This window comes from Vanellus vanellus (assembly GCF_965231255.1).
Source record: "Vanellus vanellus genome assembly, chromosome: 9".
NCBI lineage: Eukaryota > Metazoa > Chordata > Aves > Charadriiformes > Charadriidae > Vanellus > Vanellus vanellus.
This window is the reverse complement of record NC_138914.1, coordinates 16,100,731-16,127,963: the sequence shown is the minus strand read 5'-3', so window position 1 is coordinate 16,127,963 and position 27,233 is coordinate 16,100,731. Positions and strand designations below refer to the sequence as shown.

The 27,233-nt window shown below is 36.5% G+C and overlaps 1 protein-coding gene across 1 annotated transcript in view; it reads right to left on the bottom strand.

Moving 5' to 3' along the window:
• The window catches only part of ERC2 (ELKS/RAB6-interacting/CAST family member 2), a gene marked incomplete at both ends in the record, with an annotated part of 454,823 nt that overhangs the window by 78,962 nt on the left and 348,628 nt on the right, over nt 1–27,233 (bottom strand). Inside the window, one exon of the mRNA XM_082487881.1 lies at nt 15,563–15,710. Coding sequence (XP_082344007.1) covers nt 15,563–15,710 — 148 coding nt within the window. The remainder of the gene's footprint in view (nt 1–15,562; nt 15,711–27,233) is intronic.

Here is a 27,233-nt window from a genome sequence, read left to right as displayed (position 1 = left end):
AGAACACTGCTTCAGTACTGACTGCGAGGGAAAAATACCACCTACTGACTTGGCAATGCCATCATTTCCTGCAACATCTTCAGCATACTTGGAAAATTCCTATTCAGGAACATCCAAGACCTTTTCTTATATTACTTTAGAAAGCACAACGGGTTATCTAATATGAATTTCCCAGATGATCGGGAAACTCGGTCTTGGTACAATTCATGAAAATTAGAGTGATGATTGTACACGCATTTAAACTGTGCAACATCTAGTTTGCATCATATATTGCTCTGCACAAGTTACTCCATATCTGAAATAGTTATATCATATAGTTCAAAATTTTATTCACTTTCCTCTCAAAGATGTTATTATTGATACGGTTTTCCTGCAAATGGGTTTTCTCAAAATTTACACAGCCACAGCTCTGGCAACAAAATTATCATACCAAGAGTTCTTTTTGAAAATGCCTGGTGAACACCAGGCCCACACCTGAGAAGGGGCAGGTTTTAATTTGGGTTTATACTAGGAAAGAAAAAAATATTAACTTGTAAAATGCAACAATTAATTAACTGCATCTCCCACAGACCGTATATAGCCTTATTAGTTTTAGCCTAAACAGTTTCCTCAGATTTTATTCCTTTAAATTTAATGACTACATTCAATAAATACTGCATCCATTTTGAAATAAAGGAATGATAGAGGAATTAAAGCACCTTAAGTCTCGGTGCACAGGTATATTAACCCTTAGGGCTTGAAACAGTTGTCTTTGATCATTCAATATCACTAGTTGCTAAGCTGTCAAGGTCATGAATGGTATGTGTAACTGAATTTTTAACCACTTACCAAAGAATTTATGATCTAGCAGTGTAAGAAAACTGACAGATATTTCTTGTCCTCCTAAAATTCTGTTGAGTTTAAGTAAGGATCTACTGAAGTGAAATGAAAGTCTTTGATTGACTGGTAACAGACTAAATAGCTTAACAGCAATCTGTAACTGTAAAACTATAATATTAAAACTGTCTTTTAAAAAATATTTTAGCTAGGTGGCAATAGGGAACTATGCTTTGATCTGTCACCTGGATCAAGTTAACAACAAAACTCTCATGAATGAGGTTCAAATGAGGAAAAATAGTAAGATTTGTTGCTCTGGGATATAGGTGTAACACCATTCAATAGCTATTACTTTCCTTTGGATTTTCTTCTCAATCTCCCTTCACTAAATGGAATTTGAAATATTTCTAGAATATTTACTTTCAATAGGATAGGGTTTTTTTTCCTGTGTAATGTGGGAGGGAGGCAGATATAAGGCCTACAAGCTGTCCTGGAGATATCCTGCGGTCTAATTATTAAAGCATGGAATTTAAAATCTAGCATTGATTCTGCAATGGCCTCTTGTTGTCTTCAATGACAGAGAACCTCTGTTTCTTGCAATCTCACTATTTGAAAATAAGCATGCTAATATTTCCACAAAGCAGTTTGAGATCTTCATGCGGCAGATGTTTAGTTCTAGTCTTCCTGATTTTTATTAATAAAGGAATTAATCTGAGCTTTTTTTTCCCTAAGACAATTTTAGAAAACACAAATAAAATCTTTTTTTTAACTTTGAAATCCAGAAGGTAAGGATCTAAAATATTGTGTGCTTAAGACTATATAGTTCGGGATACAGACTATCCTGAAGCTGCATAAAATTAGTGGAATTAACCTGGATTTCATGAAAGCATGTGCAACAGCAATTGGTTTTCCAGTATGAATCCAGTGCTTCAGGCCTGAATTACATTAGCTGAGGTTTAATAAAATGTTTGCTAATTAAGCCAGCTCTGTACTTACTCTCTGCAAATAAAATCAGTTTTCATGTCAGCAAAATATTTTTATACATTCTTTGAAAACTGTTATCATCTGAAGTGAAGAATTTATCATCATTTCTACTGCTGCACAACACAAAAGTTGCAAACTGCCACAGAATACAATTTATAGCTGATTCGTTATTTGATAAGTTAGAGTTAATTAAATATTGGACAACAAATGCTGTACTTGGCCTCAAACATCCCTGAAGTTCACCAGATTACATTCATCACTCACAATCTGTTAAAGGACGAACTGAAGAGTTTGTGAAAACAGCATATATGTGTTAATTTAAAAATACAAAATATTCCACAACGTAGACCATTATGACTGTGTAACAGAGGAAGACAGTCTTGAAAAGTAGCTACAAAAGACATTTCAGAGGCCAACACAGAACGCTGTGTTTCTAAGTAACGCTTATGGTGACTGCCAAGACCAAAGAAGTCATGACAGGCTACACTGAAAACCAAAATTAAATGCCACGCAAAGCATGTATTTATAGAACTTGATCAAGTTCAATGCCTTTTTCCCTTTTTTTTTTTTTTAACTCTTCAGCAAGTTTCCATTTATTTCACTTCTCTTGTCTGATCATTATTATATATTTTTCTGAGATCAAAAGTAACAAGTTCAAGTTCCAACCATGGAGCCTCTAAAAAACATGTTCAAAATCACTGTCATTTAGTTCCACGCTCTTTGAGCATTTCAAGCTTCCTGGAGATAACATACATCCTGCATAGGTGATTTGATAATAAGCAAAATAGCGAGCTTAATTTGTCATCTAGAAAAGAGATTTAAGAGAGATTCCATTGCAAAGTTTCAGTTGAAACTTCTGTTGCTTAAACTTCTTAATATACTTAGAGATTTTTGAGCACTGGTTCACTAATTATCTAGCTGAAACAAAAAAGATAATTCCAAGGCTATCATTGCTAAAAAGCCTACCCTTGAGACTGCTCTCAATTCTTTTTAACAGTAGCACGCTTCTTGAATAAACACGTGATTTAATATGACAAATCATTAAAATATATCCACCAACTATGGTTTTGACAGAAGGACTCCTGTTATTGTTCCACAAGCTGAAGGATCTGTTAACTGGCCATTGCTTTGAAGGACCTTTTGCCAATACTAGGACTGCATGGTAGAAATGCCCTTCAATTTGTGTAGGTGTTCCAGAGCTTGTATTACTTTATGCTAATTATTCAGGCCACTTGTAACAGCATAGTACTAGCAACATAATGCTAATTATTTCCAAAATAAATGGTACGCTTGTCTTCAATTATTAGAAATATATGATAATATACAATTCAGGCTTTTTTGTTGCTTATGCAGTGAGTTTTTAGACACCAGAAAATTCTAATAGAAAAAAACCCTTAAGTTATGAAGACTATAAGTTTGCAAGCACTCATCAGTAACCAAAAGATAACAAAAACATTACGGTTACTAAGTAGGAACTCAGATTCTAAATAACTACCATAATCATAACCGTATGGGTGTTGGTATGCATCACTATGGGGTAGATTTGTTTTACAGAGTGCTTTAATTATGCATTTTCTTTTTATAACATCCCTGTAATGTACTCTATTCTTATATTCTTGCCCTTAACTATATTTTAACATGCGTTTCACTGCTTTGTTTCCCACCTCCATTGAAGAACACAATTAATTTTTTCCCCTGTTAAAATTCCAAATGGGCTAATAAGCATTTTTTTCTTTTCCTGTTATAGTGTATGACTTGTCTTGGAAAGTGTGAGAGACAGGATGCATGCAGGCTAAAAGTGTGCATGATAGCTTATTGTAGAAAAGTTTGGCTACTCCTCATTTAACTCTTTTTATTTTTTACCTCATTAATGATACGACTGTTGCATATGAAGAACAGTAAAGTTTTTATGCTAAGAAAACATATATTTTTTTCTTTTTCCCATCTATATCTTGGTATATATTAAACTTAATTCATGTGATGTTTTACATGAAAAACTTACAATTCTTATCATTTGTAACGCACATGTAATCAGAACACTTGTTCTTCAGGCCCTGTCTGCCCTCCCCAGTTTCACAGGACAGAGAATAGGGACTAAGAAACAGTACAGAGTGGTTTCCAAGTTTTCATGAAATCCAACCTTCCTCCCAGGTGAAATACAAGAGCAATTGCTGGTCAAATTAGATGCTTTGACTGCTGTGCAGAAATGGAAAGCAGCTTCCAATGCAGATCTTGTCAAAGACTTAGAGCTGATAATTTAGTGTTGAACAAGAGCATAGAAATTTTACATATATTTCAGTTCTTGTTTAATTAGAGTACTATTTAACTGATATCAACAACCATTACACCTGCTGCTTTGCAAGATTACAAAATGTTACTGATTTATTCTGAAAGAAGTCAGAACTCATAGTAAGTCTCCCTCTTCATGAGCTGAATGATAATAGTCTCACAAACACCAGCTGGGATGTTAGACACTTGGCAGACCGAGACAAGCAGCAGTTCCAAGTGCCAAGCAGACACTTATCTAAAGTACTAAGGCCAAATTTCAACTTTCCTGACACTTGTGATTGAACAAAGTTATGTTGATTTGAACATGGTCCATCTGACTTTTTAGTTGCGCTCTCTGCATTTAGGGTTTGTGGTTTTGAAGTTTTTTTAAGTTCTGTGAATTAAAAGTATGGCTTGAAGCGCAGGAAATATCTTGTAATAATACAGCATACTCAGTAATGTATAGGCTAAAGTCATGCTAAAAGTATTTGTCTGAGTCCTACTACTAAACTTGGTAATTACATAGAAGTATGCAAGAACATAGACGCAAAGAAGTGGGTTAAAAAGCATAATTAAAGCTCTGAAACAGTAGCTGCCCGAGGACATCTCAGGCCAGGTCCTACTAAATGCAGACAAGCAACATAAGGCAAGGTTTGCTGTTTTTTTCCTTTTTTTTAATGACAGGAAATAACCTATTAAAAAGATAGCTCCCCATAATAATTATTTAAAACCAGACATGAATCAGAAACTTCAGTAGCTAAGCAAGACCTTTGAAACTGCAAATCTCTGGTTAGTGGCACTGATTGTCTTTCAGCGTCTTTAATGTCTGAATAGCTCGTTTCAGCTGTAAATTTTGCAATTTCATTACCAAGCCCAGCTCTCTCATTTGTATCATATACAAAATATAGCCTAAGTTGAAATTACCATGTCTTCCATTGTATGCAATAAAAATTGATAAATAAAACATACATTTCAACACATGGATGGTATATTGGAATATGGATCGAAACGGAGAGAACTTCATAACACTGTCTTGATATGCTTTATAGAGACACCTTACCTATAATTAATTTTTGTTTGATGCTAGATTGTAGAAATGATGTTTTATCCACCATCACAGAAGCAGAAAAAGTTTACACCCAATTTTTACAATATTTTTTTAATAACGGGCTACTTAGCACTGTACTTGAGATTAAGTGTTAAACTATATTTAGCTTTATTATCACAGGGTACTTTGTAGTAGAACTTAAGGACTTGTTTCAAAAATGTCTCATGAAGAAAAAACCAAAACTTTTTGGCTTGGGAGTTCACTCATTTATTTAAGGGAGACATTCCACTATTCTTATCTGAGATACTTAATACCCAATTTTCACCTATCGAACGAGCCAGATGAAAAATTTAAAAAGTTCTGGTGTTAATATATACATTATTCTATATCTGCATTCTCTGCTTTTTCCATTTAAGATTTTGAGTCTCAGTGGAGTTAAACCATTTGTCTGAACAAAGTGCGTTATGACAGCTATAGCTATTGAGAGGTTCTCGTATAAATTCAAAATGAGATTATCACCAGTGAAGAAGGGTGCCATTAGACATGGCCATGCTTATGATATAAATTTTTCAAGAATGAAAAAACTCGGAACAAAGAACAAAGAGAAACAGATTTTAAAGGAGATCACCAACTACAAAGCAGGAAAGGACTTGTGTACTAGGCCTGTGATGCCTTCAGGCCTATAGGCCACAAGGCAAAATAAGCCCCTCACATTGGAAAATGTTTCTATAAAAATACCACCCGAAAGAATTTGGATTCCTGAGAGCATAAGGAGGAAAAAGTGATGCCATATCCAACTATGACTTGAGTCCTTCAACTCTTATAACATAAATTGTCAAATCTTACAGAGAATATGTGAAAAGTGTAGTGTGAGCATTGCCAACATTTTCAGTAGTTTTCCAACGCAGAACGTTACTTCTGAATTAACTAATTTAATCAGGCAAAGGCTATTAGCTACACAGACACATTCTCTTTTTACCTTGTGCCATATGGAGCCTGCTGCATTAAGCTATAGGGAGAAGTGGTGCTCTGCTGTTTCACCCTTACACTAATTTGTCCGCATTGGGTTTATAGCTAAGGTGTTTGTACTTGGCAAAATTGAGAATTACAGATTCAGCTTGGAAAATACAGATTCACAATTCAGATTACAAATGAAGAGAATAAAATCTAATCTTAAAACATGCAGAAATGCTGGCTTAGGCTATTTCTAAGAAACAGAAAATTATAAACTACAAGGATTTTTAAGATAGTAAATAAGTTTAAGGCCGTTGAGTGCATGGGCTGCTTGTATTGATGTAAATGGGATCTGAACAGACACATTTAAAAATCAGCCATTTTGCTATGGTGCCTGAGAATTTTTAAGGAAAAAATAACCAAACTGATATTCCTCATATGAGAGTTCAATATATGAACTTATTAGAACATCTATTCTTACCTGCCCAAAGCAAAACAAAAAGCTTGTGCAGCATAACTGTAACAAAAATAAAACTCCTAAAACTTAACGGTTTCAGAATACTCCTTTGTTCAAAGTTAGGTGCTTAAAGTTTGAGCAAGACCAATATTATGAGCAACAGTAAAAAGTATAAACAGAAGAGGAAAAAAAATAGCACAGTGGTCAAATATGCTTGCAGCATCCATGTGAATGGCTTATTAACATGGATTCTATTTACTGTGCAGTAACATTTAGACTCAACAGTACGATAATTCTGAGGCAGATCTGCGTATATCATAATGACAATAATAATAATAATGTAGTATACTGTGCTCCTATAATATTGCCACCTGTAAAACTCAAGAAAACCAGACAACATCGGAACAGAAGCAATAGTGATTAGGAGCCAAAACAATACCAGAACAGTGCTATTGATCACAAGGTCTACAGATGATAATGTCTACAGACACCGTGAGAAAGCATTGCAAGACTTTTTTGCTCCCACACTTGTTAAACATTAGAGGGCTTAAACGCAATTAATTAATGCATAGTAGTGCAGAATAATGTTTTGGGCTGCCAGAATAATCACAATCACAACAATTTCTAATCCTATTCTTTTTCTTATGGAGTAATATAAACACTTTCAATATCATAAAATACACAATACAATACAGGTGAATTAATCTAACAGGGAAAACATAACTTGGGGTATTTTGTTATTCTTGAGTGCTTGAAGTCACCACCATAATATCACATTAGCACTATTTCTACTGTACTTAACTAGAACAGTATATGTAATGCAATACACTGGCTTCAGTTCCATTTTACTCCTTTGCTGCTGAGAGAGTTCTTCGAAATATTTGGATGTTAATTAGTAAGAAATTCTTCTATGTATTGCATGCAGGAGAAAATATTACTAGTGGTTAATTTACTGAGAAACTGTGGTTACACAGATTTCTAAAATTCCTTGATTGCTTCTCACCCGTTTTGTTTCATTAGCAATATGTTCATGTGATGAAATATAGAGCAGTGAACTAATAGACTAGAGCAGACTGCCAAACACCAGCTTTGCCTCTGGCCAGAGTAGTCTGTACACCTGCAGTCTTGAAAACACTGGAAAGGATTCTAATGTCATGTTTTGAGAAGAAAAATAAAATGCTCTCAAGGAGTTAGAAGACCTTGCATTTTGGCCAACTCCACTTACATTTTTGGCTCTATATCCCAAAAGTGAAAAAAGGCAACTGGGAAATTTTCTCACAGTATCCAAGTTCAGAATGAATCAGTAACACAGCAGTGTCTTCTGCTCTTACCAGAATCTCTTGAGATGTTCTAAAAATGGACTTTGAGCTAATTATTACATGAAGGATTGCATCACTATACAAATTTCTCTAAAAATAGCTGTCTCGGAATTCTCAAAAGGAATCTTGGCCAGGGTGATTATAAATATTATGTAATCACTCAGCCAAGCCCTCGTGGTGATCTCGTTTAATACTGTATTTCTGAAAGGTTTTTTAAGCCTATTACAAAGTTCTGTGGCTCTCAAAATACAGCATTTGGTGTATATATCAAAACAATTCCCATGGTTCTGTTTTGCTGGGACTGCATTCCCCTTTATTTATGCTTCCCATTTATTTAAACCACTAAACAACAAATATTTCACTGACAGGTTGCAGCTGCTAAATTGTATTTAAATCATTACAATTAAATATGCTCGTTTCTTATGGGAAGGTGTTTGCAACACAGAGGTCAGTATTATTATTACTAATTTTACAGCTGGATACAGTGTGACACAAATAATTTTCACAGGTTATAATGTGAAAAAAACTGTAAAAGTAAGCCAGCACTTGAGACAAAACCAATGTGTTTCTTCCAGCTTAGAAATAACTGGAGTTTTACTCTAACTCACACAATCACAACCCATAAAAAGACTGCTCAACTCATTAAAATAAATATTTTCATCTTTAATATACGTACATCTGTAGCTTCATGTTTAAAATAAATCACATATGTTCTCATTCCCTTACAACAGCAGTATATTTCATTTCTTTAAGATGCTACTTTTTCTTTTTCAGTGTGAAGAATTGTGACAAATTACTTCAAAATCAACGTCTTGGTAATTTACAATCTGTCTGACATTCCCAAAGACCAGAAAAATTAAAATAGAAAAATTGGAAAAAGGAATTAAACTGCATGTTTGGTGCTAAGAGCATTATTTAACTCATGAACTATTTAAAAAGAGGAAAAAATACCCTAAAAATTGCAATTGAGACTTTTTCAAACTTTCTTTTTTGAACACATTCTATTTCTGGTTTAATTCTGTTTTAGTTTTGGTTACTAATGGGATGTCCTTTGTCAGTCTGCAGGCATTGTTGAGCAATGGAAATTAGGACATTTGTCATTGCAGAAAACACTGACATTTGATGACTAAAAAATTGATTACTAAAATTGATTAAGACACGAATGTGTCTTTTGAGTTGGGGGGGTTGGGGTGTGCGTTTGGGAAGTAAATACTTTGCCTCCAAGCTGAGTAATAAGTGACTTCACTGTTGTAAGACAAACCTCATTAAAAATAAAAGACATAAAATAACATAAAGTTTATGACATGGATATACTAAGATGAATCTTCATGCCTAAGCAGGCATTACACTGTATTTGTTTTATCTTTGCCAGAATAGTGCCTTTTTAGACAATAGCCTGCTACTTCTAGATATTGAAAAGCTCTTGGTACTTTTCTTCCTCTCATGGAATTTTTCATGCTCGCTGCCTGTGGCACAATGTTAATATTCTTCCGGAGCAACCTTAAGGAAGCTTATGGAAAGCCAAGAAATTCCCAGTTGAAATACGAACTACACTGGGATGCTTCAGGAATCTACCAGAGTGATTAGAAAAGTTTTTCACAGTGTAAGTCTGTGGTAAAAGCAGCTACATTTGCATTTAGGCAACTCTATCTCAGTGCAAGTCTGCGATACATTACAGCGCAATGATAGAATCTGTTTTTCTGGCATTAATCCAATAACAATAAAATTCTATGAGTAACCTCAATACTTTGGGTTACTCCACTGAGTTTAATAGAATTGACCTCCTGAACCTTTAAGACATCTACTACATACTGTGCCCAATCTCTAAATATGAAGCAGTCTTTTGATGCCTACAATGACCTCACATGGTGGGAGCCACCACAGCTCTTGTACAGAATTCTAAGTAGCAGTAGATGAATTTGCAAACATTTTGATGTTCCAACTAGGTAAGCTTTTGACACCATTTCCCGCAGCATTCTGGAAAAACTGGCTGCTCGTGGTTTGAACGGGTGTATGCTTCGCTGGGTAAAAAAAAAAACTGGCTGAGCCCAGGGAGTGGTGGTGAATGGAGTTAAATCCAGTTGGTGGCCTGTCACAAGCAGTGTTCCCCAGGGCTCAGTATTGGGGCATATTCTCTTTAATATCTTTTTCAACGACCTGGATGAGGGGATCGAGTGCACTCTCAGTAAGTTTGCAGACAACACCAAGTTAGGCAGGAGTGTCGACCTGCTTGAGGGTAGGAAGGCTCTACAGAGGGACCTGGACAGGCTGGATCGATGGGCCGAGGCCAATGGTGTGAGGTTCAACAAGGCCAAGCACAGGCTCCTGCACTTGGGCCACAATAACCTCATGCAACGCTACAGGCTTGGGGAAGAGTGGCTGGAAAGCTGCCTGGTGGAAAAGGAGCTGGAGGTGTTGGTCAACAGCCAGCTGGATATGAGCCAGCAGTGTGCCCAGGTGGCCAAGAAGGCCAGCAGTGTCCTGGCTTGTATCAGGAATAGTGTGGCCAGCAGGACTAGGGAAGTGATCACCCCCCTGTACTCAGCACTGGTGAGGCCCCACCTCGAGTGCTGTGTTCAGTTTTGGGTCCCTCACGACAAGAAAGACATTGAGGTGCTGGAGCTAGTCCAAAGAAGGGCAACGAAGCTGGTGAAGGGTCTAGAGCACAGGTCTTGTGAGGAGCGGCTGAGGGAACTGGGGTTGCTTAGCCTGGAGAAAAGGTGGCTAAGGGGAAACCTTATCACTCTCTAGAACTACCTGAAAGGAAGTTGTAGTGAGGTTGGTGTCAGTCTCTTCTCCCAAGTAACGGGTGATAGGATAAGAGGAAATGGCCCTAAGTTGCACCAGGGGAGGCTTACACTGGATATTAGGAAAAATTTCTTCATTGAAAGGGTTGTCAAGCATTGGAACAGGCTGCCCAGGGAAGCAGTTGAGTCACCACCCCTGGAGGTGTTTAAAAGACACGTAGATGTAGTGCTGAGAGACGTGGTTTTGTGGTAACTTGGCGGTGCCAGGTTAACACTTGGACTTGATGATCTTAAAGGTCTCTTCCAACCAAAACGATTCTACAATTCTATAAATGTTACGAAGTATATCCATTAAAACTCCACAACCCCTTCCCTTAAATGGAGACCCTCACTGGCCTCATTAGAGTTAGGTGAACAAGCAGCAGTTGGCCCTCTCCTGCACACAGAAATATCAAGGAGGAGTATTCACATTTTTTTGTGGGAAAAAAAAATTCTGACTCTAGGAAACTTACTTTCATCAACAAGATTTTCCAGAGGAAGACAATGACATTTCAAAGAGGATATTCCCGGGCATTCCATGTATACAATCAGAAATCTTGGATTCTGATGAATTCACATACATACTTCTCCTTCTCTCTCTCTCAAGAAACAGCTGTTGTAGCTCTCAAAAAAAAAGCCCTTTGTATTTACTTATTCACATCAGCAGAAGACTTTCCAAGCTACAGCGATCCTGCCTTAGACACTGAAGCCACCACCTCAGTAGCAAAAGCAAAGCAGCATCCTAGGCTTGGAGCATAACATTGCGCTTTTTAAGGTACTATCCCTTGCAATACTCCATAGTACAACATGATTTGAAATTGCTAGAAATATGGAATTGGAGTTTATCAACTACGCGACAAAGTCTACAATGCCAACTGAAAGAGACAGCAGCAGAAAGAGAGACTCAGAGAGTTTCTGAGATAGAAACTCCCCAAACTGCAAACAAAAGCAAAAAGCAAATCAAACTGTCAGATATATGATGAGGCAGCACGACGGTGGACGTTTCACAACAGCTTATTTAGGTCCAAGTGATTCACCTGTCTACAAAGATCAGAAAATAAAACTTGCTTCAAGTAATATTTTCTGTTTCAAATGGTAAAGCTCATCCTCACTGAAGGCTAATTTCAAATTATTGCTTCTTTACTGAAATGACAAGTCTTTGAAAAACAAGATGTTCTTAGAAGACATGGAGGACATAAGGAAAGCAGATGCAATTAGAAGCTCAATTGCAGCATCACCCCATGAACTCTGCAGTATAATGAGGAAAACATAATAAGATTGTCTATGAAACTCTAGGACTTTGCTTCTATAAGAGCTTTGCAGACTTCTACAACAGTGCATGTAGGTTTCCAGGCAAGGTGAAATTAAGTTCAAGCAAATTTCTAACTTCAGTTAGCACTCTAAAATAATTACAAATTATTTCCCAACAACTTGGCTACATGATTTAAGACATATTAAGTGCTGCTTTACACTGCAACTTCTGTTTTGCAGGTCTAACACAATGGCGAAATGAAAGTCTGGTTCTGAAGAGAACGTTTCTCAGCAAAATTTGGAGAACATTAGAAGTAGCACAGGAATTGTAAAAGGAAGACAGACAAATAAGTGGAGTAAACCAACTTTCTTCCGGAACACAGTAGAAAATATTTTTACGTTTAATGAAGGAACCTTCTAAAAGTGATGCACCTGTAATAGTAGAAATTTTGTAGCAACACAGAACAGTTACAACAGTATTTTTTACGTTCAGGAGATGCATTATTCGATGTGCGAATCAAGAATGGGACTTCCTCTAGGATATAAATATATCAAAATAAATGTCTGAATTGCAGCTGCTGAAGGAGAAAGGAGATGTTTGTTGGCAACACATTTACTCTTATCAGCTGACGCCTCTTAGTGGAACAGGGAAAGGCTTCTCTTACTGATGCTCTGCTAATAAGGTTTTCAGCCACCATGCTTCATATGCAGCCTAGCTTTCCCATCACTAAATGAAAAACAGAGAACCTTTGTAAGGAGCAACAAGAAAAGGAACAACACACAAAGAAAGCCCCTGGATTCTTTACGGTCCGCATTTCTCATCCCTTGCACTGCTGCCTTGATAAGTTCTCAGCCTCCTGTAGCCATGAACAGAAGGCTTCCTGCTTGATAGGTAGATACATCAAAAATCAATTTGCTATTGTGGAGACACATGAAGGGAATACAGATTTTTATCATTGCCCACCTTGTTATTTTGCCTCTCAAAGCAAAAATTCTTCCTACGGTATAGAACAGGAGTGGATTTGGGGGCCTAGTGTTTAACATTATCTAGTGAGTCATCTTCTAATATTTATAAATATCTCTCTGTTCATGATCACACTAGGCTGGGGAAGTTGGGGTTTTTTTACTTCTTTCTTTCAGCAGTATAACAGCTGTGCAAATGGCGGATGGGACAAATAAGGCCATAAGAAAAAATTTGATGCCTCTAGCGCATTGTTCACTGAAGTTCTACTGAGTCAGACATAGGTCGGGAGATGTCACCTCTCAAAGAAACTGAGGAACAGGGTTGATATATAACACAGTGGGGAATCCGTCACTTCCCGTCCGTCCATCCCATCCCGTCCCCATCCCCCCCCCTTGGCCCAGCACAATCATAGCAAGGAAGAGTAGCTCTAATGAGCCTTTGTGTTGAATGCACATGTGAAAGCTTTGGGGGTTGACAGTGGTTCTCCCCAAAGGGATTAAAGAAGTATGAATGATCTCTACAACCTCTATTATCAGATAATTCTTAAGTGTAATAAAGTGGTGACCTAGTTAAACCACATTCCTGTTCCTGGTGTCTCTTTTTTTGTGCTGTCTGAGATAACAGGGAGATTATTTTGGCATCAATTTAATCTAGTTAAATAGCTTTACTGAAGATCTTTATCACTATAAATAATGGAGGTATTTGAAGTATTTGGTTACAATTCTAACTGAAGTTATCCAAAACAATGCCTCTCTAGCAATCCTCTTCTGCTGTTCCATCACTCTGTCTGAAGAAAGTTATGAATGTTTTGAACACTTTTCAGCAATAGCTTAAAGGTACAAAAACAACAACCACCCAAAGCAACAAAAACAAAATAAAACAAAACAATGAAAAAAGAACAGTTTGCCCAAGACTCTGATGAACATTTTCAAAATATCCATGACATGTATCACGGAACACGGCAAAGCGGTGTATTCATTTACTCTTCAGTCACGAAAGATAAAGGTGAAAAAAGAAGATACCTAAAAGAGAAAATAACTGTCTTCTCTTTTCCAAAGGAAACCAAAACAAAAATCCCTAAAATTATTTGGACCATAACATCGTCTGCTCTGATGCAGCATGGTGGGATGAAATACTAAAAAGCATAAAGCATGTCTGCCTATCTAGCATATAAAATCCATGTGAAACGTCTCCTGGCCAGCTGACTGATCTGAGGCATGAGTGCATCATGGCTGGAACACACGTACTCGGATGGAATGTCTGTAATGAAGTCAGCATCACAAGTAAATGATAAGTTCATGCTCAGGGGTTGTCTCCTATTTTTATAGATCTGTGGGATAGATGCATGAGGTCAGAGCTACTAGGAATTTAGCACAGCAGCTAGGGTTCTCCTTAACTTTCTGTAACTGAGTGCACAGAGTTCTACAGTATTTAATGCATGATTCAGAATAAAGAGTCATAACACTGAGATATTCTCCTCCTCCTCCTCAAGCAACAATCACAGAATTCAGTAACGTCACATAAAGGAAAACATAGAATCATAGAATGGTTTAGGTTGGAAAGAACCTTGAAGATCATCGAGTTCCAACCCCACTGCCATAGGCAGGGATACCTCCCACCAAATCAGGTTGCCCAAGGTCACGTCCAGCCTGGCCTTGAACACCTCCAGGGATGGGGCCTCAACAACCTCTCTGGGCAACCTGTTCCAGTGCCTTACCACCCTCAAAGTGAAAAACTTTTTCCTAATGGTTAACCTGAACCTGCCCTCTTCCAGTTTAAAGCCATTCCCCCTCGTCCTATCACTACATGCCCTAGTAAAAAGTCCTTCCCCATCAGCTACAACACCTTCAGACATGGTCTGAAAACATCTTTCTCATCTTTTTCACCTATTCTGAAAGAGTAAAGGTGTTTAACAACATGCATGACACACAGCACAGGTCTTCAGTACCTGGGTTATCTGAACACCCTTTGTCCTCTTGCCTACAGTACATCTTCTGGCTATGATTATTACCTTTCAAAAATCAGGGGGAGTAGCCACTGCACAGTATGCAGAGTTTTAAACATTTTAATTAGACAGAGAAGAGACCTACGTACTGTGTCTGGTACATGTGCACTGTGTCTAGTATGATTATTTTCCTCATTAATGAAGCAGAACGTAAATTAAAGTTGCCTGTGATAAAATCTATTTCTAGGGTTTGTAACTACATTTTTTTTATTAAAACCTCAAATGACTTACAGTGTTGAAGGCAGGTTAATTTTTACTAATTTGAGAATTTATTTTAAGGATAATCACAATTTCCAGATATCCACTCAGAAAGCCCGAAACCTCCTGAAAACACAATTATTTTACAACAGATAAGCAAATAACTGAACAGAAGGAGGTTAGAAAGAGTCAACAGAATGGATAGATATTACTTTACGGCAAAGAGCATCTGCTTTCCTCTGTCATACATAATGAAGAAGGTTGGGAGCTTTATAAGGAGGGAAAACAGAAAGCGTATTGGCTGCATATAACGTGTGCCAAGCAAACGTGCAGCTAAATACTCAGCAACAACAGAGAAGCAATAAATGCTTACATTGAAGACCTCCTACCTTTCGTAACTGCTGTCATATGTCAAACCTGGCTTGAAGACTTTCAATATGAGATTAGAATAAAATAGTACAAATAATGCCAATTATGTTGCCATGAAAGTATGAAAATGAATGTCTCCCCACCTGCTGTTTTAACTGATGTACTAATCTGTCCTTCTCTCGTTTAAGAGCCATTACTTCCTCTTGAGTCTTCTTTTTCTTTGAAGCCGACAGTTCAAGCAAGGCAATATTTGCATCTTTTTCACTAATTGCAGCAAGCAAAGCTTCCTGTCTGATAAAATAAAATAAAAATTGTTATAGTCTCATGAAAACAGAGCATATACTACTATATCTACTACATGAGATGTTTTTTTTAACCACTAGAACAATCGACTACCTTCTGAACACTCTTTAAATAGCAAACATTGTCAAGTCCAATCAAATAATGAAATAAACTGATTAGCCAAGAAAGTTCTCTTTATAGATTTTTCATTATTTAACTATTTCATAAAACATTTTTCTCAGTCTATTTTACTACAGTATGATAACTAGCAATATTTCTGTGAACTGTCTTGCTTTTAAAAATCTTCGGTATTTATATTCTTAAATTCACTTTTCCGAATCCTAGAATATCTTACATAAATCTGTCGTGAATTATTCAAATCATACAAATTGAATAAGAAAAAGAAAAGTGATACAGATAAAACATATTTTTATGTTATCCTCTTAATTTGGCACCCTAGAGAACTCAGTACAGAAATCGCTGGACATATTCCTCACATTTACTTAAATGTTTTCCTATGGATTTATTATTATTCATTGTGTCACCACAAAACTGTAATTCTAGAAGTAAAATATAACATCTAGAAAAGAAGTTCCTTGATTTAATTGTTCACGAGGAAACTTTTCCTTTGGAATCTTGACCCCTCAATCTCCATAAAGCAAACAGAAACTTACAGCACTCAGAAACATATAGAATTACATAGAAGCTAGCAGGGTCACATCATTAATAGTTTGTGAGGACATATGACAAAAGTAATTTTTACAACATGCAGTTGGAAGCACAGATCTTGCAGTATCTTATTATTTCTTATCCTCTAAAATGTTCACGTTGGCAAGGCCATAATCTGTCCCTTATTTTCCTAAATAAAAGTAATATATTCATCTTCTGCAATGCATTCAATGACAGACTATGACTTATCAGCCAAGAAGCAGCATATAATACTTAATACCTCTTAAGACAAAATATGTTATGGCCTATGCCTTTTTTCCAGAACTATATAAGATCAATCATTAAAAAATAAACATGAATAAATGACTCATAAATTAGCCTTAGGCTCCAACTGCTAATAAATGTGAGAATATGGCTCATGAACTTCATACAGTCAAGGTGAGCTAGAAGTTTTGTATTCTCACAGTCCTTTGCTTGCCAGCAAAAATGTCAAGAAAGCTATTTCACTTTTATTTCAAAATTCCTAACATATTAATGTAAATATTTATAGGACAATATTTCTGATGGAGTCAAAGGAAAACAACCCATTTATTTTACTCTCAAAGTTATGAGACATGGATCAATTTTAGATAAACAGTTGCATTTTATTCATACGCTTAAATAGTCTCATTTATTATTCTGTCTTCTTCATTCCAATCACAGTTAAATGATGTTTAAAAGAGGATGGCATAAGTCACCAACAGTCTTAATTTAGATGAAAGCTATTATTTTAAATAACAGGTATTAAAGAAAAAAAATATATCAGAGGGTCACATATCTCATTTCAAATTATCATTATGGATATAGGTATACTGTTTTCTATAAACCTCATAATAACACATAAAACTTGCTACGTAGTAATTGGTAAACGTCAGTGTTTTCATGTATTGTGTTCAAATACAATATCAATTCCATAACATTTTCATTAAAATCTTAACTTTTTAATGCACTGAAGTAGAAGAAAGCTGATTTGCTACTGTATTCAACAATTCCTCTCACCTTGCAGAAAGCAGAGAATTTATGCACCAAAGAAAATCTAACTATTCCCTATTTTGAGCACCTGGCTCAAACAGAAAGAAAAATGTAACACGATTCCGGCTTTTTCTTCACAGTACCTTTTACATACAAGTCTGTACTTTTCTGTTTTAGAAATGTGTCCTAACCCTAGAAGGTGGGGTTTTTTTCCAGGGGTGATAACACAGCCTTTCTGACAGAAAGTGTCAGCAACAGGAATTCTGTGACTTTAAAGCCAAAGAAACAGCAAATTGCATTATTACATAAAATACTCTTCTAAATTAGATAAGATTGGGTTAGTTCCTCCACAGTTATCCGATAGCAGACTGTATTAAAATTACAAAGAAAGGTTAGTGAGAAGTTTTGACAATGTTCCAGTGGTCTGCATCACGGAACATTTTCCAATTTTTAACTTGCATCGAGAAATGAAAAAGGTTTCACAATCTTGCTCTGGTTTTCAGGATATGTAGGACAAAGATCTGGCCTGTCTGCAATTAACACCTAATCTTTAATTCATGGCAATCATTGCTGTAAAGTAGGTACCTCTGGTAAACAGCAAAATATAAATCTATTTATACCATAGTTATCAATCTAAAGATATTTAATATCTGAAGATAAACATTGACATAACCATCACAAACCCAACGCACAATAAAAATGCAGTAATGTACATCTCAGAAATTCCAAGGTTTCTAAATATATTTAGATGAACTCATAAGTTATGTAAGTTAACTCCATCCCAGACTGACCCAATACGTCTGCTCATCTAATAGCAAATTTCATGGTAAATACTTGCCATTTACCAGGTTTCTAATGATATATAATGGTATTTAATTATATGTACACATATTACAGCCATAAAAAGCAACAAACAGAAGAAAAGTTTTAAATTGTCTTGAAAACTACATTAAGCTATACTGGAATTTTACTTCTCTAAAATTGAGATTATTTCACTGCCTCAAAATTGGCAGTGAAAACACAAACCTGACTTGTGAGTAAGAAGAGACAGAACTACTGAACTTTTTGGTATCATTTCAACATCTGATAATGGGATTCACTCATATCAATCTTTTTTTGTAGTGCAAGCCAAAAATTACCACACATTCTTGTGGTCATAACTGTTCAACTGCGCAACACTCTCTAGCCCCGCTTTAAAGCAGCAGATGAGATAAAACCTTCCAAGGGAGAGAGGAGCCAGTAAACAGGCTTTGAAAAGTCTGCACTCGGGATTCTGCATCCCCAAACCCACGAGATTTTGCAGACCCCAGCATGCTTTTTCTCAGCTGATGGCGTTGAGGGATTATGAAAGCCAACCAGAAGTTATTAGAATGTCTTTGCAAGGGAAAGCTAATAATATCTTTTTTCTCTATTGCCTTGTGGCTCACAGGATAATTCCATTCAGTACATCACTTCTTCTACCTAGGGAAAATACATAACCAAACGCTTAATTCCAGGAAATAATGATTCATACCAAACACTTCCAGGAAATAAGGGTTCATAGTCATGTGAAATAGCTGCTGTCATATGATTCCATAAGCGCTCCACTGAGACGCTCTAAGATTTGAATCAAACCCACGGCACCTACACAAGTTTGAATTTGCTCCCCAAAATTATTGTCAATATATTTTTTAATTCTTATCTTTATAGCAAATGTAAGGGGAGTTAGGACGCCTTAAACCTACAAAAGTTGAGAAACGACTGCACAAGAATACAAGGATGGGGATTTCTACCAAAGTCCTTCCACAGCAATGCGGAATGACGAATACATCTGCACAGATGGGCAGCTGAATGCAAACTCACACTGCCAGTACTCTTGAAGCCGCCTGAATGTGAGTCAGCTTCAGCTCAGAAGCTGTAAAGCCTCATTTATCTAAGAGACAAGGTGTTTTAGCTTGGGCATAGTGCCACACAGCACGCTGAAGGCTTCCAGACTGGAACTGGCTCACACACAGCCTGCTCCGAGTGTGGGCAGAGCAAGCTTGCATCTGTCTGCACCTGTCTGCACAGACATACTCCTGGAGTATGTCCGCATATTATCTGTGGCTATTATCGTGGATAATCTGAACAGCAATAACCTCAAATTTATAATCCAGTGGCATTTAACCAGGCATCCGGGTTAACAAGAGTTCAGCAGAGCGGGACTGCATATCCTACCAAATGATCCATGTTGGTTGCTTATATCTTTAGTAATTAATCACTTCAATACAGAGGGACGACAGAGAGACCCAACAGTTTTTATTATTATTATTTTAGAGAGTACAAAATAAAGATGCAGGTTGTGACATGGCATCTAAAGAAAGCAAAGTGGCCGCCTTTACTTCTGCATGGCCTAGCGTACCACCAGAGTTACCGTTCCTCCACCAAGTCCCTGGGAGACAGAGGCAGATAAATCCCTTGCTCGGGCTGGTGAGGCATCGCAAGGGAAGAGACCCAAGCATTGATGAAGCAGCCTGTGGGGACAGACCCAGAGCTCTGCGTGATCATATCCCATTTACAACGTGTCATACACAGGTTTACCCATGTCTGTGAAAGGTGCTGCGCTACCCTGTCAACATACTTCAGGTTTCCTATGGAAGAACCAAATCTGATGAACAGAAGCAATTTATTTTAGCTACCTGCTAAAATACCGGTGACCCTGCTAAAAAATTTGTGTCACCGCTTTTGCAGGAAACATTTGAAATGAGATTATCTGACCCCTAGGAACAAGGCTAAGAAGCCAGCAAAACAGCTGACAATAATGACCTTCTCACTTACAAACATGAAGTAAATTTCACTCAAAACCATAACCAGGTGGGAAGGTTTTCATCTAAATCTCTCAAGTGAGTAATACACTTCCACTGTGCTGCTAGAAACTGAAACTCATCATGCGTTTCTGTGAAAGGATTTCTGAAAATCAAAACCTGAACTGGCACCAAGAACAACATACAGTCTGATATACTCTCCAGCTAACATGCTTAAGAGTGTAAGTATAATTTATAATTCCTAATTATCTACTGTGTCAGGAAAAAAAAACAACTATCCAAATACAGTTCTATAGAGATGTTATCACTATTTGCAGCCAAAGTGTCTCCTTATTGTTTAATAAATGATGGTAATAAAATACATTTTAAAATAATTTATTAGAGCACTGAATTAAATGGCATTCTTTAACAGTAATATTTATAAAGAGTAATCCTTTTTGCTATTAGTACTTTTCCCTCTCTTTTTGGCAAACTAATCTGTTATACAAATAACAGGGTAGTACTTTTAACACCAAGAAAAATCACTCCAAATGTACACAGTAAAATTACATAAACTCTCATATTAATAAAATAAACGTTAAATCTAACAGCATTTGCTCCACATTGGTCATTATTCCATGCATTTTCCTTTGACATACATAAAGTAATTCCTAGGATTACCAATTTATATATCCTCCACGATAATATCATTGCTCGTTACAAGGAGGAGAGGGAGAACTTTTCCCTGGAAAAGCAAAATTCATGAAATGAAACTTCTGCCCTGGCGAGGCCTGACTGCATTCTACTCCACAGCAACCTACGACCCCAAGCCGGTCTCCTTATCACAAAGACACTGAATATAACAGTCCCTTGATAAGCACACTTGCAGCTGCAAGATCAGGGCAGTGATGCCAGGAAGAAGTACCAAGAAACTTGTACAAATATCTTAGTATACTTAATGCCACTTCATACTGAAATACAAAAGAAGAGACGAAAGGAATAGTCCCTTCCTAATGGTCAGCCATTAATTTGTTTACACAAGTGGTATTCCATCCAAAACTACTCAGGATTACACTCTCTTTAATGTTTTCATTAACTACTTGTATGATGGACTAGAAAATCTACTTATTACATTTCAGTGAGACCTGAAACTGTGAGGATCTTCAAGTGCCACGAAGACAGGAATAAAAAATGTCTTGACAAACCAAAGACACCGTCTAGAAAACTAAGGAGGAATCCCATATTAATGACCTGTTGTGAATAACGCAAACTTCATACTGTGAAGTATAAACAGAAATAGATTGCAAGCCAGAAGTGATTCTTTTGATCTACATGACTTCAGGAAGATCTTTGCTGAAATACTGAATCCAGTAAGGATACGATTCTCCATGAAAAACGTGGAGACTGTTCAGGGGAGAGCAACAAAAGCAGTCAGAGAAATCACTGACAAGAAAACATTGGAAAAAACTACAATAAATAGTCTATGAGTGGGAACATGATAATGAGAACATAAAAAGCTACATCAGAGTGAAACAGAACATTTTTTTTCCATATCCATGGCACACAGAACAAGAAGTAATGTGCATAAATTGCAGGAGAAAAAGTTGTGGATTTTCCTCCTAATATCTAGCCAAGGTCTAATGAGAATGGCAGGTAAGTATGAATAGCAATTGAGTACTGGAAGAAATTGATGGGGAAAGATGGTAACCGCCAGTGGAAGTCTCTCTGAACAATTTAAGCAAGCGTCTGTTAGAAATGACCTGAGTATAGTTGATCTTGTCCTGAGACATGACCTTACCAGCAACCCAATTATTCAGTGATTCAATGTTTTAAAGCTGATTTACTCTGTGTCTCATTCAAGACAGTAGTCCTTGGAGTTCATGTCATGTTTGATCTGCTTACATCATATGCTTATTAGCCTTCCTATGACTGAAAGGAAAGACCTTTTACATTTAAGTTTCCATATCTACAGCAAGAAAGAATAATACAAAACTTGAGAATGATCAAGTTTCTGTGAAAATTTCCATGACAGCAATTACAGATAAGAATGACTTTGTTCTGCACACGCCATTCCTCGGTGATAGGGAAATATGGAGATACCTTTCCTTGGAGGATCTATCAACTATTAATCTGGTAATAGACATGGCTTTTAGACAAACGAAAGTATCAAATCATATAAATCTTTTAGTAAAGTCACTGGAAGCAGTGTTAAAGAACAATTTGAATTAATGAAAAATACCATATATAGAATTAGAGAAAGCAGATGATACCAAAGCAACTCAATTATAAATGTAACCTAACACCTGAAAAACGCAATCTTATAGATCTCTAACAATACAGACATAGAGTATGCATTTGTGAAAGTGTCTGTCCTGGAGTGAAAAAAAATTACTTAATATGAAAAGGAAGCCTTAGCATACTAGAAGGGAAGATAAGATAATGCAAGAAGAAATAAATCCATGAAAGACTCTGTTGAATGCCAAACTGAAAAAGTATATTGTGTACAGTATTTTATCAAAGTGCAGCCTAAACAAATGTCAAATGGAATAATTTCTTTAACAAATATGGGCAGCAACTGAGAAAAAAGGGTTGTTCACTAGCATATATTTAGTCAAGATTAACTATGGATAAAAAAATGTACTAAGAACAGATTTAATAACCCTAAACTGTCATTCAGCTTGTAGGAGGTATTCAAGATACAGCTAATAAAACACAAAAAATGGTTCTAACCACCCACAAAAAAATCTCAGTAGTATAAAGCACTGAAGGATGACCACTAAGATAAATGCTTTCTTTTGAGAGCTGCCTTGCAGTTAACCTTCTTCAAGAGTCTCCCAGAAACCTCTAATCATAATACATTGCATTGCCACTTATCACAGTCAATTTAGAAGTGAACTCTGTAAACACTCCTGCTTTACTCCCCACCTCTGTTAGTCTAAGAATAATTTTCTGAGCTTTAATAAAAGAACACATGACAACTTTTTGGGAGGTGGGGCGAGTTCTTAGAAACAGTCCAATTGTAATCTAACAGAATTCCAAGATTAAGGTTTATAGAAACAAGATCTTCTAACAAGAATTTTTACTGCCTTTACTACTTAAGCTGTTCTCCACAAAATACAGAAATACAAATTAAAAAGTCACCATTAAAGTTAAATCAAGTCAGAAATGTTTGAATTAATGATATACAGTAGAGTACTCGGCCAGCTTCTCACATGCTAATCGCACTGAAGGAGAAAAAACCAGCTCAATCAACTTTTTCTCTTTAATTACTGTTTTCTTTCCCTCATGACCCCCAGTATTCAACCTTAAGTTCAGTAGGAGGTGACTAGAGATAGACGGTGATGAGAGATCCTGTTTGAAACAGCTTCTCTCTGTCACTCCTAAAGCAAATAAATGGTTTGTTAAAACATGCTGTTAATCCATTATGGATGTGCATGCATCTTAGAAAATAAACTTCAGAATATTATTGGTATTTTAAAGCTTTTTCTTTAAAAATAAGACATACTGATCACAAGCATGAAATATAAAATCTGTATATTCAACAACATAAGCATTAAGTCTAAGCTAGTTGTGTGACACAGACATGTAAATTCAGTCACTATTGATTTTAAACGATTATCCTAAAATCGTATGTCTGAGGCTGACAGAAAAATTGTCTCTCCAATTACATGTCTAAATATGCTTTGCAAAAACATATTTATAGCTTACTTCTTCTAAATGAACAATTATTTTGCACTGTTTTCAAAGAACTATCGCTTTTGAAATACTTTCTGAAGAAAAACCAGCATGAAATAGCATTTCAGGTTCGCCTGGTGCCCTTTAAGCAAGCACAGAGAACTACTGGTGCTCCACAGCCCGAATACACCAAGAAGCACAACAAACACACACTGCTCCATTAACTATGGGACAGAAAAACAGGGGCCCCCCTCTTACGCATCCCAGTCCACCAGTCCAACCCACCAAGCACTCTTTCTCACATTATCTGAGTAGCAAACCTTGAATTTACCATCTGATCAAGACTTCTGCTGGAAGCAGGTGTGAGGAGTATGTTATACCTGTATTGGATGCATATTTTCATTAGGCTAGAATCAAGAAGAAACAGGAAGAAGCAGCTGTCCCTAATTTGAAATTTCAGAGGAAATTGAAAGAAGGAAAAGAGAGGACCTGATTCTGAACCATCACAGAGGAGATTTTTGAAAAACCAGCTTTCTCATCCATTTGTCCTTTTCCTCCAGTTTACCTCCCCAGAGCCACAGTTCAGTGCTTCTTCCCTATGTTTCATCATTCCCATAACCACCTTATATCCCCCAGTAACAGTAACGGTATGGTTTTTAGATTTGCAGTTTTGAAATATTCCTTTTTTTTTTTCTCCTTAACAGCAATTTGGAATGTGCCTATAGGTCTTTTGTTAAGCAAACAAAAATCATCTAGTATAAAGGTAAAAGTTCAAAGAGAAATTTTAAAAGGCAAAGAAGGACCTTCATGCTCATATTTTGGGCCTAATTTTCAAGTAAGAAGTCGGAACTCAACTGCCCTTCGAATTCTCTGAACTTTTTCAAGACCTGTAAGATTGCACTTCTGATGTCTTGATGATTTATGCTTTAGAAATGACAGCTAAGTAAATTGTCTGCGCAAGCAGTTACATCATAGTTTCATAGATCACGCTTCAATAACCACGGCATTATCATTTCATTCAAACGGGCAGCACTGCCCACACATGAGTAGCTATAACAAGCTGCAGATTGTGTGAGAAATGAAGGGAGAAAACAAAGAATTCGCAGTGCTGCAAAACACCGCTGAAGTCAGAAGATGACAATTATTTCTCAGCTTTGCGGTTTTTTACTAGGATTGACACCTATTGTTCATTCGCCTTCGTATGATCCTCCACAGGAATGCAACCAACGCCTGGTTAAAACACCTCTGGCTGGTTTACGGCATACCACAATACGGCACAGAGATAGGGACTGCTGAGAACAAGAACGATGGCATCTGAAGGCACGGGATTGGGTTACAGCAGAACACAGCACTGCACAGGGTCCACCTAAGTTAAACAGGAAAACAAAACTATAGGTAATCTGTCATTGTCAGCCTCCTTATCCTTCAACATCGCTTTTTGTGTTTATAGAAGACAAAGATAAAAGTACTTTGCAGGATGAATGGCTCGGTCTCTAGAATATAGTTCTTGGTAACGTTTTTTGAACTGCCAAATAAATGTTTAAGCTTGGAAAAAAGTCACTATTAAAAGTTATTACTGTTGTAATGAATTTGCAGAGAATTCAAAATACTTGAGTCAAAGACATAGAACTGAGATGCAGAGACAGAATATTAAATAAACATAAACTTTTGTTAATTATACTCTGTTCTTAAATGGAACTGACAACATATTCCAAATGGCCATCTGTTACAAAGTAGATGGTTATGCTAAAGAATGAGTAGGGCTTTCTTTCAACTTTTAATAAATGCTGACCAGCAAAATTATCCTTTTGGCAAACAGATAACACAGATAAGAAGATACTAAAATCTATTTCCGCCCTTTCCATTGGAAATTTAATATAAAGATGGGTCTGATTTTGAAAGAAGTAACTTAAGGTCCTCCCTCCAGTTTCCATACAGTTACAGCAGCAGCCCTTTGAATAACATATGTAACAAAACATAAAATCCAACGTAGATTACATTGAACTTTAAAGTATATCACAGAGGGAATAATCAGCTCCATTTTGAAACAGCATATAGAAATCAACAAGAATATGTATTGGAATTTATGCCTTGAGCTTTACAGTATATTAGAAGGTAATTTCCAGAAAGAAAATCGCCTGCATAAGTACTATTAATAAAATGCACTCTCTTGGTAGTGCATAATTCGTATTTGATAACTGATCTGAGGGCATAGTTTAAATGCTCACTTACTAAATAGGGTGTCAGACAGAGATTATGTAAACCAGTGTCATATAAATTCCACTAGCTGCAAATAGATGTCAGAGTAGAATTCTGTATGTAAGCCTTAAACTAAGAAACTTCTTAGAATTTTGCACACATGCACCCCCCAAATAGGCTGACAGTTTTCATATTTTAATTATTCTAATTTTGATCTGTGCAGTCAGAATCATCATTACCATTATTAACATGACAACATCCATTACTTATTGCTATACTATGAGTATGTATTAAAACTGTTACATAGCTTAATTTGATAGACACAAGAAATTCTACAAATTATTACAACTCACTATTTTTTATTTTTAAAAACTACATTTTTGTTAAATTTGTCTAGTTGATAAGCTATTGCTAGGTACAGAATAAACTTAAACATACTGCTCCAGACATATTGTTTCTGAGGATTTCATCATACTGGGAACCATTGGACATGTATTTGTCATCAAGCCACAGAAAACCAACTATTAACACCACTAATTATTGGTGTTAACATTAAAAAAAGTAGTTAAGCATCTGAGCAAAGAAGATAATTAAGATAATTATTCTCAAACTAGCAGGCCACCATTCTTTTAGGTGTGGGCTGTCTAAAGACCTAAGTGCCTAACGGCATTTTCTCAGAGAACATTTATTCAAACCCCGCATCCACCATTTTACCTCAGTGAATAGAACACCTTCGTTTTTAGTAAAGAACTGCACACCCAAAATACGGCGTATGAAAATAATAACTATAAATAGAAAAGTATCAGTAAAGACAATGGAAGCCTAGAGCAGGCACAAGATACTTTATGAGGAAGGAGAGGGGGAATTAGACAACAGCACGCAAATATTTCTCTAATTAGTATCTTAAAAGATTGGGAATTAAAGAGATAGGATACCACACGATGTTATTTAATTACAGGACTTCCCTGCTAATGAAGCTGTTCACAAGCATTGCCAGGAGCATGGAGACCATCATATGATTCAACTTTGCATAAAGAAGTTTGCTCATTGATCTTCTTTGGTGGGTTAACTGCTTCAAAATTTGTTTCAGACTAAGGAAGCATTTTAAAAAAAGGCATATGTACAGTCTTAGAGCTCGATGATAATACACATTGACTCAGAGTGAAGACAGTTTGTACTGACTTTCTCAAAGCAGACAAAAGAGTAGATCACTGAA